We start from the raw sequence: 12,880 nt of genomic DNA on the forward strand, positions 1-12,880 counted from the left end.
GTATTCTTATTATTATAAATTTATAACGGACTTTACATCAAATAAATGATCTCAAAGTGCACATATAGCAGATTGCATGACACTTTTACAGATACAATAATTTCGTTATTTGATGCGGTCTGTTGTTTACAAAGTGCTCCTGAAAAAAGGGACACAGGCACATAATAATAATAATAATAGAAAATAATAACAAATAATAAAAAATAATACTAAATTTATTCTTCTTATTATAAATTTACATAACAGTAATAATAATAAAAATAATAATATAAAATAATAACAAATAATAATAATTTATTCTTATTATAAATTTATAACGCACTTTACATCAAATAAATTATCTTAAAGTGCACATATAGCAGATTGCATAACACTTTATGCGGTCTGTTGTTTACAAAGTGCTCCTGAAAAAAGGGACACAGGCATATAATAATAATAATAATAATAATAATAATAATAATAATAATAATAATAATAATAATAATAATAATAATACATTTATTATTATAAATTTATAACGCACTTTACATGAAATAAATGATCTCAAAGTGCCCATAAAGCAGATTGCATGACACTTTTACAGATACAATAATTCCAGCTGGACTGTTTCGTGTAAAATATCGAGTGTGGCCCCCCCGTTAATTTTGTTAAATCAATGCGGCCCGCCAGTCAAAAAAGTTTGCCCACCCCTGTCTTAGTGGCTCCCCACACACGTCACGTTCATCATTCAAGCCTCTGCAAATTTGCTGATTTTTGGACAAAAATGTAAATGTTTTTTCCCCCTTATGAATAATTATTATTTTTCCCCCTTATGAATAATGCAGTGGATCCCCACACAATGCAGTGGATCCCCACACATTGGCGCTTCAGCATCCACACCCCCCATATTTCTGGGTAAAAAAAAGTGTATTTTTTTTGTCACATAAAATGGGCATTCCACACAAACATCAATTCTACTGCAGTGGATCCCACTACATTTGCAATTGCAAAAAATAGCTGTGACTGGCCCCACCATGGCTCCACCATGGCTCCACCATGGCTCCACCATGGCTCCACCATGGCTCCACCATGGCTCCACCATGGCTCCACCATGGCGCCACCATGGCTCCACCATGGCGCCACCATGGCTCCACCATGGCGCCACCATGGCTCCACCATGGCGCCACCATGGCTCCACCATGGCGCCACCATGGCTCCACCATGGCTCCACCATGGCGCCACCATGGCTCCACCATGGCGCCACCATGGCTCCACCATGGCTCCACCATGGCGCCACCATGGCTCCCATTCCATGGATCGTCTTACATTGGCATTGGCGCCCTCCACAGCGGGATACCTGCAACCCCAGCCCTCGGGTTAATTACAAGGTTTTTTTTTATTACATCAATTGCTGAAAAATAAAATATTTCACTCTTAATATTCTGTTATATTGCAGAGCAGATTCAAGTAAGCACCACCAAGGAACTTTCCCACTGCTAAAGCATCAGTCTAGATTACGTCTTACTTACCGCACTTTTATGTCTACTGTATCTACTGGGTAATAGGAGTGTAAAAGTGACTATGGTGATATTTCATGCCTTGAGGGCTCTAATAATGTCAGCAACTGTATTTAGAAAGTCTTAACAGGTTTTCTATATTCTAACTAGCAAATTTTCAACAATTATTAATTACAAAAAATATTTTTGTAAATATTTCTATTAAAATTATTACTAAATTATTTAATTAAACATTTTTATTATTTTATTATAACATTTTTACTAAATTACTAAAAATGTGTTTTTCATGAATTGAACTTTTTTTTTATTAAAAACATTTTGTACCCCAATTCAACATTTGTGGAGGAATTGTGAGGAGGATAGGTACAAATAGTACATACAGTACATACAGTGCATCCATACTGTACTGCAGGGGTAGTTTTTATTGCACAAACACACGACTCACTTAAAAAAAATTAAAAAGTTGAACTGTTAATATTCCATACCTTAATAATAATAATATACTGTGTTGCCTGTAGTACAAAATTACATGCATGCTGTTTTTCTTTAAATACAGTATACTATATACATAAATGACAATGTCATTTTCAAAGTGTCTGAGCAGACTCACAAACATCCTGATATTCTTTGGACATGCTGGAACCATCTCATCTGCTCCATCATCTCCATCTTTCTTTTCTTCATTTCTTTTCTTGATTCTGCATACTTTAGTTTCCTTTCTGTTTTGCAGCATCTTGTTCTGGAACTATTTCATTCTGGAAGTGATGCCACGTTTGTTGTATGTTTGTCTAAATAAAAAAATGTACATTAAGAAATCTGAACAGAACAAAACAACCACCGGCATCACTCGGGCAAACTTGGCGTAAAACTTCCTGTATTCGATTTATTTTGTTGCGCAACAAGGATATGACAAGATGCCCACGCATGCAGTTTATAGGGAACTGTCCGGTGTATATTTCTCTTCTCTCTGGGATTAATAAAGTATATCAATCAATCGTATTCATCTTGTGTTTGAGTCCTAGGCACACGATTCCAGCGAGATAGTCTTGACCACTCCTTTCAGCTCAGACACCACCTGTTGACAAAAACGTCATTTGCTACCAAAGCTGAACATACAGTGTTTTTTCCTTTTTTTTCCTTCCGTTTTTTCCTCCGCCCACCTTCCATCAATAGCTGTGGAAAGGTAGTCTAGCGTCAGTACCTGCGAGACGAGCGGTCGCCTGTTCTTCCTCTCGTGGAGACAGCTGCTGGCCAAGCAGTAGATGCTCTCCGCCATGCTCAGGTCCCAGTCGCTCATCCTCTTGTCCATGAAGGCCTCCAGGGTGAGGTCCTCGTCTTCGTCATCGATGTCATGCCTCATGTCCATCTGCCGTAGCGAAGCGGGGACTTATTTTCATCCACAGGTTCATGGTGCAACTGACACAAAGCCGATCTTACCAAAAACTGCGGCTCGCGGTTTTCATCTGCCGGGGCGAGTCCAGATAGGATTTCTAACAGCACCTGAAGATGACACATTTATTCTTCTTAATCCCCAATGGATTTACTTGTGTTTATTCATGTTATAAAAGGGTGTCCAAAGTGCGGCCTGGCAAGCATTTATGGCCCACAGAACATCAAAACAAATATTTAACTTGAAATCAAACAGCAAAAATTGAAAAATGGGAAGAAAAAAAATTATAATATTATAAACAAACATAATATATATTATATATATACAAATATATTATAAAATATATAATATTTTTATAAAAATCTAATGTATAAAATAAAGACAGAAATGTTCAATAAATATGATATTGATATATATGCTATAATGTATAAATATAGCAGCCTACCACTCCAAAGCTGAAGATGTCAGATTTGGGTGTGATTTCCCCTCTGAGTGCCTCGGGGGCCATGTATGCGCAGGTACCCACGATCATCTCCGTCATCACCGTTGTCGCCGTCCGCTTAGCAGAGGCTCTCGTCAGTCCAAAGTCTGAGATTTTGGCCACCAGGTTTTCATCTAGCAGGATATTTGCACTGCCACAACGCAAATTGTTTTGAACTGTTTTGCAATTTAACATGGTGTTGATTAATCATGATTAATCACACCTGAGTAACATGATTAATGTTTTTAATCAGCACTAATACATTACAAAATAAGTTTTTGACAAAATGGATCTGGCTGGAGAAGGTTGGACAGCCCTGCCAGAGGCAGACCTGATCTAAGGTGGCCGTGTCGTGTTTATTGGTTGGAGATGTTAAAGTGTGTGTGTGTGGCAGTAAGAAAAGCTCTGGACTGGCTTGGGAAGAAGTTGTTTGGCGCCACCTGTCGGTTTGCACATATACATGTCTCCACCCGTCTCATACTGGAATACTGGATGTACCTTTTGACATCTCTGTGGACGTGATGGTTGCTGTGTAAATAATCCAAACCTCTCGCTGTGCCATCAGCGATCAAGCATCTCTCCTTCCAGGACAGGGGAGGACTTCCTTCCTGAAAGAAGAAGCAACAAAACGGACAGAAAAGGTGAGTAGGACTAATAGGACAGAACCTCTGTGACGAGATGGTGCTCACCCAGCAAGCTAGTCTGTCCAGCAGAGACCCGTTAGCCATGAAGGCGTAGACCACACACGGGTGCGGCCCATCACGGGAGTAGCCCACCATGTCCACCAGGTTGTCATGTTTCAAGCTGATGAAATACAAAAATTGGACCTTCATGCTTTCTTATCTTACATTTTTTACATACAAACACCCGAGACTTACACTTTAAGCGTTTGCACCTCCTGCTTGAACTGAATTTGCAGCTCGTCGGGCGATACGTCATCTACCTGAACACGCCACGTGAGTCCCTCCAGCAACACCGTTTATGACCTTGCAGAAGCTGACGTTTTACTCACCGGGTTGAGCTTCTTCACCGCCACAGCTGTGTTGCACAGAACACCTTTGAAGACGGTCCCGAAGCCCCCCTCCCCGAGCCTGCAGCCGCCGGCAGACACGGGACGCTCGTCAAAGTTTCTGGTCATGTTCCTCAGCTCGTCGTAGGAGAAACTGGTGAAACCTGGGGGGAAAAACACTTTAGAATGTCGGCCTCTCTACTGCCACCTGCTGATCGAGCACCTCAAACTGTCATGGCTGCAAAACGCTTGTGCAGACGTCAAAGCCGGAACAGAAATATCGATCAAGAAAAAGTGCGCTTTTGGGGAATTTTGTCCATCATCCACAATCCTGATGTGAGACATGAACAGACTACTCAAAGTCACACACTGATGCCGTCTAAAGAGCCTAAACAGGGGTCCCCAACCGCCGGGCCGGGGACTGGTACCAGTCCGTAGTGTTTTGCTACCGAGCCACACAGAAATAATATATAATTTATTAACGAGTCACTGTCTCCCATCACACCCAGATGGGACCATCTCGTCTCTACAAAACAAGCTCTTGCCTCCCACTGATTGAACGGCTGAGTTATATTTTCCCTGCACTTAACATTTGCTTTTAGCCCCGTCGTGTTATTTTATATTTGCTGTATTTGTCTGCCACACATTGCCGGTCTGTGAAAAAAAGACCCAAATCACAAAACAGGTTGGGGACCCCTGGCCTAAAGCACCTCCAAAAGGTTCTATGCGCATATATTAGGGCCGTCAACAGATGAAAAGACTTAATCCTGATTATTCACACCTTTCGTCCAAAATTAACTCACAATTAATCACAGATAGAAATGTTTTTAATCTCTAATAAGTAGCAATGTAAATCTCTGTGCTAAACGATTTGATACGCAACAACATCAAATTTTTTGTAAAGTGATATCAATTTTGGAAATATGGGCCATCATTTTATTAAAAAAATATACAGTTAGAAAGTCTAAATTCTAACCGAAACAGTAATATGTACAGGTACATGACGTGTACACGACGCAACACTCAAATAATGGACCAAAAATAGCATAGAGTTAAAGGGGACCTATTATACTATTATACTCATTTTATTCGGGCCCTGGTATTGAGTTGTGGACTCCTATAGAGCAGCACCAGACCATAACTCGCAGAAAGCTTTCGAGATCTTCCATACTGTGTGCCTCTTCCAGCAGTGCCTTTTTCCCGCTCAAAATGTCTGTGTAATTTACCCCACCGTTGGACCTCTTCCCGCCGAGCCCACTCGACTGTGATTGGCCACACTCCCAAGTGATCCGGAGGACTTCCGGAAACGTAGTTCCGTGTTTACTGAGTGCAGGCAATCTGCAGCCCGTATGAGGACGTCAGTAGAACTTGCCGTTATACACAACTCTGTAAAACCGAGCTGTCAAGGCTCACTTCCAAATGCGCAAACCTCATTATCTGACGCCTTGGCAGGGTTTAACACGAGAATCCAACATGGTAACTGGATTTATAGGTCAGGAAAAAGCATGATAGGTGAAATTCCCAAACAGCAACCTTGTGTGTGGTTTGGTTTGCTCTTCTCTTCTTGGATGCACGGTTGAAGCTGAGCAGGAGCTAATTTTGTCTTCTCTGTCTCATCCAGCTTCCAGGTTGGAGACGTTGGCAGGCTGCTGCATGCTTGTGCTGCAGGACAAGGATGGGGCGTCTCCATGGAAACGTCCTCATCCGCTGTGAGTGGATGGAAAAATCCTGTTAGCAATGTGCTATAGACAGTGATGCAGGCCAGCCTGCTTCAATGCTAGTTCATCAGCACCATAACCAAGTTCACTACCTTAAGTGGCCTGAAACCACAAGATATGATGATACGATTTGTAGAAGACCACAACGTGTCCCACGTGGCATCGTCCAATTTTTTTCTTTGTGTAAGTACAAAGAAATGTGCAGATTTTACTTAGAAATGATTCATACCAGGTAAGAGCAGGCTAGCGGCTGCCAATAATTTGTGGCTCTTGAGGATGTCTACAAGTTCTCCCACTGTGGAGTTGGACACACCCCAGTCCTGCAGCAGCTCCACCGTGGGACTCTTCCCCTGCCTGACCAGGGTCTCAAACCGCCTGCAAATAAACACACACACATTCAGAAGATAGAATGCATGCTAAAATACACAGCAGGACAGGATTAGAGGCACAAACTTGTGGGAGGAAAGCTGTAATTTGTCAAGAAAAGGTCAAACAGAAAAAAAGGAAAATATGTCATGCTGATTAGAATTTTGCTAGAATCAAAGTAAAACATCTTAAATAATAGTGAGTATATACTGTATATTTTTGAAATTACCATATAGGGTGTAAATCTGGGTAAAGTGCAAAAGGGGATTGTAAAAAAGAACAAAAACGTATGATGGCACTGAAATCCCATAACGTTTCTTTTTTTTTTAATTAGCAACTGAGCAATTAGCAAACTGACTGAGTACTGTCCGAATATTTCAATATTATGACACATTGATTTTTGGGTTTTCTTAAGATGTATACCATAATAATCCAAATTAAGACAAACAAATTGTGGAATAGTTCACTGCATGCAAAATGAATCTAGAATATATGACGGTTTCAAAATTTGAATGAACTTTTTGACACGGCCCTGTATAGGTTTACATTAAAAGTTTGGATGCTTTGTTTTTTTCTATAGTATTTCTTACAATATTTGGTCATTTCGTGTTTTCTGATTGCACGTTTTTCGCACAGTATATACACCACACGGGTAAGAGGACCATAATAATAAGTGATGACATACTTAACATGCTGCTGAGAGTACTTCAAGTCGCCGTCTGACTTCCGGATAGATGTGATGACGTCTTTCCATCTGTCCTGCGGGTCTAAAAAGTCGGCCAACCTACAAAGCAGACTGTAGCCTAGCTTACGAATATAAGTAGAGGGAGTCACCGAGTTTTTTGACATTCTGTGACCAACACCAAATAGCTGAATGAGGATTTACGTCTTCTTTCTACGCTGACATGTTTGGAGCCGTCCTTAACAAATGTGGGATTTTCCTATATTGAGTAACTTCCTCAAATGCAACACTCCCCCCTCCCCTTCCTGTTTCTGTTTCTACTCCAATGCGGAACTTCAAAAAAGGTTGAAAAAGTACCGTAAAAAGGCAATACTACCCATTTTATTGCCCCCACGGTGACTGCACGGAGAGCTTCATCACCAAAACTTAGTGTTTTGGTAGAAATGAGCCCGAAACCTCGAAGCTTGTGTCAGACGTCCTGAATCACACCGCTTCACCTGGGACCTGAGCTGCCAATATCACGTGACCGAAGCTTCATACGTTCCAAACGGACTGGCGGCTGCCATGCTTTCACTGGTTATTTTGGCATTAAACATTAAACAATGTTGGCTTGTAACGACAGCACTGTCGAGTTTATTTGTGCATTTGTGATGGCGACCTGTGTTTGATTCCTTTTAGTGACATAGATTGTGTTGACATCACGCTTCCATCAGATGTCGCCAATGTTGCTTTTCACTGTAGCGTCAAAGCTCCGAATCTGTTCCGGTGACGTAAGTATGTTTCGGAAACTGGCTACGAGTGTATCTTAACAGTTTTTCTTAAACTTCCAAACTTGGGGCCTCCAGCGCCACCTATAGGGCCGCAAAAAACTTTTCAGTTTTGCACCAGTGGGGCAGCCGAGGGCTGTGGGCCTGCGTAGTAGCTTATCAACTGGAGACACCAGAGATAGGCTAGCCGCTATGCTACTGTATGTTAGCCATGAGACTCTCAGTTACAGTGCAGCTTCCGACCAGATAGTGGCGGTAATGTGTCAGTCAGTTGTTTAACAAGCTCACAGAAGATCAGAAGAAGACATTCAACTACAACTACAACGTAGAAGTAGGAGTGGTGCCAGCCCCCCCACCCCCACCCCACCACCAAATACAACATATTTACGTAAGTACAATCCTGACTTTTGTGAATGGAGGAAGCGAGGCAGAACCGCGAGCTATTGTGAGCAGTGCGGTCTGACGCTAACTAACACTTTAAAAGTATTTAGATCTGCCTTCACATTTTTCTTGCTTGATTTGTTCCATGAATGAACAGCAAAAGTTAAGATAGGTTTAATCATCTTTGTGATTATCGTATTTTATCATGTCATGTTATTATTAAATAAACTTTATTCAGGTTTTAGCTTGTTAAACTGTGAGTGGATTTGATTTATTAGTGAAAACAAATGAATGAGTTCAATGAAATCTATGGTGTTAGTATTTAATGGCCCCGGGCCACTCTGTACTGAAAACATCGGCATCGACGTCAAAAAGGTTAAAAACCCCCGTCTTAAGACCTCAGAGAGGAAAATTTTGCCATAATAATATTGTTAATAACTACTTTATCATCTCTAATTTACGATTATATTATTCACTTATATCATAACCGGACAAAGGTTTCACAATTACCTTTATTGGGCAAGTCAGACTATTTTAACACGCTTTTTATTTAATAGTTATGCTATGTTTATAGAGGATTTATTTTGTACTTAGCTTGTGAATGATGACTGTCTTATGAATTTGTGTTTCTATAAAAGTCTCAGTAGCATATTAACAGGAAATAATGTTTGCAAGCTGACTTGATAGATGATGTGCTGGGCAAACACCCTCACAAACATGCTGGTTTCACTTCAGTTGATGATGACAGACACAAGTCATCATGGTCCTTGTTGTTGGACAACAACTAATGGTAATACTAATGATTGTTTTCTATATATATTTCAGTATATGTTTACGGAACCAGTTCAGGCAGAAGTTATTATATTTAGTGATTCCCAGCAAGAGAAACGGCATTTCACACGATATGTGATGTTTATGTGAACATGAACGTGAAATATCCTCCAAACTGTGTAACTTACTGTTCCATGGTAAGTTTAGGGTGACCGTCCAGTAGCTCCGAAATACTTTTCAATTAGACTTTATTCGTTTTATTCAATCAGATGTTATTTATGATCAACTCCATACTTTATTCATTTTTTTCAATTAGACTTTATTTATTATCAACTCCATACTTTATTCATTTTATTCAATTAGACTTTATTTTTTATCAACTCCATACCCAGTATGGCGTTCATTCATAGATAGGAAGCACTTTGGGCATGTGACCAATCACAGCAGAGTGGGCATGCCTGGAGGCAAGCTGTGGGTGGAATAAATTTTAAAAAGCACAAATCCAAGACAGGCTGCACACCGGCCAAGTGGTTAGCGTACAGGCCACACAGCTTGGAGACCCGACTCCAAATTTTGATTTGTGAATGGTTGTTTGTCTATATGTACCCTGTGATTGGATGGCAACCAGCCCAGGGTGTAACCCGCCTCTCATCCGAAGACAGCTTGGATAGGCTCCAGCATACCCGCGACCCTCATGAGTGTAAGCGGTAGAAAATGAATGAATGGAAATGGAAATGGAAGAAATACAGCTTGAATGGGTGCATGAAGGTCTAGAAAGTTTTCTGTGCGGGTTATTGTGCCCAACTCAATACAAAGGGTCGAAAAATGACCATAATAGCCTTTAAAGGCCTTTAAAGTGAGGAAGGCTAGATCGTCATAGGAGGCTCGAGAAGGAGCCCACAAAAGCCCACAAAAATATTTGAAGTGTGAATGTTTGTTATCTACTAACAAGTGTTCATATGAGAAAATTGTCACTCACAAGAAGAAGAAAATGCCAACATGCAGACGTTAGTTTTACGTTGGACATTGGATGTTAGGCTTTATAGCTACAGCAGTAGTTCCCCCTCAATGTGCCCATACTGCTATGTCATGGTACGGGGAGATTGCACTGGAAGTGCCGCTCTAACCACTTGTTTATGCTACTGACCGCCCGTCTTCCGGCCTTCACAATAACAGTGGATTCTGTGGGGGTACAAAATAAGGGCGTCACAAAAAACAGCTTATAGGAGTTTGTTGAAGAAAAATAAGTCGTGTATTCGAAATCACACGACAAATAGATCTATAACCATGTACAATGGTTAGTCCTATCCTAAAAGTACAGTATTTTGCAAACTGATTTTTCCAATTTTAGCTTTTATTATATAGTGCAAAGACAAACAATGTTGTTTGTGAGACCTAATTTGGCCCTAGAAATGGAACGCGGACCAATAATTAAGCCTAGCTATGTGTATATTCTTACAAAGTGCGGCTCCTGGTTCTCCCAAGCAAGAAGGTGGTAGCAGGATGGAGCAAGGAAGGAGAAAGAAAAAGAAGTCTCCAGCAGCTTGGGATCAGGGGCAGAGGGAGGAGTAAGTGTCATAGTTGCTTAAATCAGCTCTGGAGGCTCTTGGCAGGAGGAGGAAGTGATCAGAGGAAGTCATGGAGAACAATTATGGACAATCGACACGCTCCTTGTAAGAAGGCCGGAGCTCTCTGTTCTCCAACCAGAACATCAGCTCCGTTCTGTTGCAAAATATATTATCACTTACTAACCTTACACTATATTTTAACGGCCCGTGTAGTCCCCTGTGCTACCCACAGAGGGCAGCAGCTCCCCATGATTACTCACTGCAATCAACACGTGCTTAATATATTGCATATAACAAGAAATCCCACTGTGATTTCACAAAGTTAGGGATTCCATTGAAGTGCCTTCAAAGAAAACCATCGGTGGTATGTGGCTGTGTGTTTTGCGGGGGGTTTCACAAATAGCTGTGGTTTATTTTTTTAAATGAGGCAACAGAACCAGAAATTGGGATAAATATGAAAGACTTCCAAGCTTCTTTCCCCCTTTTGGCTTGTAGCACATTCTATTCAGGGAATGTTTGTTGGCTTTTTTGCTTGCTGTTGCAATGCATTGCACTCCAGTGGGCAGCAACACTGCCATCACATTTAAAGTCTCATGGCCACAATCCCAAATGCTGTGTGAGTAGAGATGTGCGTTTCATGTCATTGTCATTGGATTTTTTTTTGTGCAACTGCTTTTGTATAAATGGATTAACCCCGTGGAAAAAGCAACACATCTGTTCCTTCCATCGAATCAACTCTGCTTTCTCCTTCTGACTTCTGACTCACGGGTGCTTGACATCTCCTCGAGTTTGACTCACAGGTGCTCGGCAAAGATTCAAGTTACACTGACTCACAGGTGCTGGATGAAGAGTTGACTTTCGCTGACTTGCAGGCGCTTGACAAAGATTCAAGTCTCACCGGAGACTTGACTTGATTTTCGCTAACTCCCAGTGAGTTTTACAGACTAATGGTTACATGACAAAGACTCGAGTGACTCATGTGCTTGAAGAAAAGTTGAACTTCACTGAGTCATGGCTAGTTGACGAAGACTTCAGTTTCACAGAGTCTCAGGTAATCGACGAAGATTCGAGTTTCAAAAGCATAAACTGCAGATGTCTCTATTTAGTAAAGAAACAAATATTGGCATTAACAGCTGTGGCTGTAGGTAACCGCCTGATGTATTTTTTTAATTAACCCCACTAGTATCATGAGTTGACAGCATCCAGGAGCTTTAGATGTAGCTCTGCAAATTGAAAATCGTGAATGTTGCTTGTGGTACTTTTGTTTGCAATGCAGTCATCACCAATAATGCTGTTTCAGCAGTTTACTCCTGAGCGCTGCGTACTACAACATTGGTTCTGTTGCCGCTGTATGCCGTTGTGCATAAATGATCATGTGTCAAAGACCGCTTGGTTTTCTTTTCTACGTTTTCTTTTCTCCTTGACTAGGAGCTTGATTGAGACGTTCTTCTTCCACATGTGGAGATGTTTCCTCAAGCCCAGATGGGCTCTTGATGCTAACCTCCTCGTGTACAATAACACATTTTGATGCGTCCTAATTTGTTTTGAGGCATCCTGATCTAAGGTTTCCCCCTTTATCATCTTCTTGTATTGTCATCTTGTAAAACCTTTGGAAAAACCTTACAAGTCATTTTGTCCACCCGGGGGCAGATTGGAAGGCTGACTGGAATCGCTTACAATGAGCTTCACAGGGACTTCAAAGGAAAATGTATGTATTCCACCCAGGTGGTTTGGTCATCTGGTAGAAAACAATGCCCCACCTGGTAGAGTATTACTTCATTCGTGGGGCAGGGTGGTTGGGGGGGCTGACAAGACATGTACTGTAGATTGGGGATGACCTGTATACAGTATGTTTGTGTAAAGCAGTGCTTTGCAATTATTTTCTGTCATGACCCCAGAGGGGGAAATACTGTAAATGTTTTCGGGTCCCCCTGAAATATTAAATAATAGAGAAATAATAATATCTCTTTATTTATCTGTGCAGTACAGACTGAACGATTTGTATTTGCTCATACATGTCTTTTGTACAATTACCAAACAGCATGATTTCAGTTTTACTCAGGTTTAAGGATTTAAGGATTATCTGTTATTATCAAATCATCGTTTTATTAAGAACATTTCATCTCTGACCTTTTTAATGACCTTCGTGCTTTATGGTGGCATCATCCGCAAATAATCCCAACTTCAAGTCTGTCGTAACTTTGCAGATGTCCTTGATAGACAGCTTGAAAAGTTTTGGTCCTAGTATTGA

At 41.0% G+C, this 12,880-nt stretch overlaps 1 protein-coding gene across 3 annotated transcripts; it reads right to left on the minus strand.

Annotated features, from left to right (window-relative positions):
• Positions 1 to 1,825: 1,825 nt before the first annotated feature.
• irak4 (interleukin-1 receptor-associated kinase 4) lies at positions 1,826 to 7,648 on the minus strand. 3 transcript variants are annotated; one of them, XM_058074901.2, is made up of 11 exons: positions 7,146 to 7,647; positions 6,324 to 6,469; positions 5,910 to 6,083; positions 4,380 to 4,540; positions 4,246 to 4,310; positions 4,057 to 4,171; positions 3,866 to 3,975; positions 3,332 to 3,518; positions 2,934 to 2,996; positions 2,698 to 2,862; positions 1,826 to 2,284 (listed from the first exon to the last, which is right to left on the minus strand). In XM_058074901.2, the coding sequence occupies exons 1-11, from the start codon at positions 7,307 to 7,309 to the stop codon at positions 2,204 to 2,206; spliced, it is 1,431 nt and encodes a 476-aa protein (XP_057930884.2). In that variant the 5' UTR covers positions 7,310 to 7,647; the 3' UTR covers positions 1,826 to 2,203. The 3 variants fall into 3 exon arrangements, with proteins under 3 accessions (XP_057930884.2, XP_057930885.2, XP_057930886.2); XM_058074902.2 differs by having other exon boundaries at positions 1,826 to 2,571; positions 7,146 to 7,640; XM_058074903.2 differs by lacking the exon at positions 5,910 to 6,083 and having other exon boundaries at positions 7,146 to 7,648.
• Positions 7,649 to 12,880: the final 5,232 nt, after the last annotated feature.

The sequence above is a fragment of the Doryrhamphus excisus genome, linkage group LG1 (assembly GCF_037039965.1).
Source record: "Doryrhamphus excisus strain RoL-2023G ecotype Guam linkage group LG1, RoL_Dexc_Guam_v1.1, whole genome shotgun sequence".
NCBI classification, from domain to species: Eukaryota; Metazoa; Chordata; class Actinopteri; order Syngnathiformes; family Syngnathidae; genus Doryrhamphus; species Doryrhamphus excisus.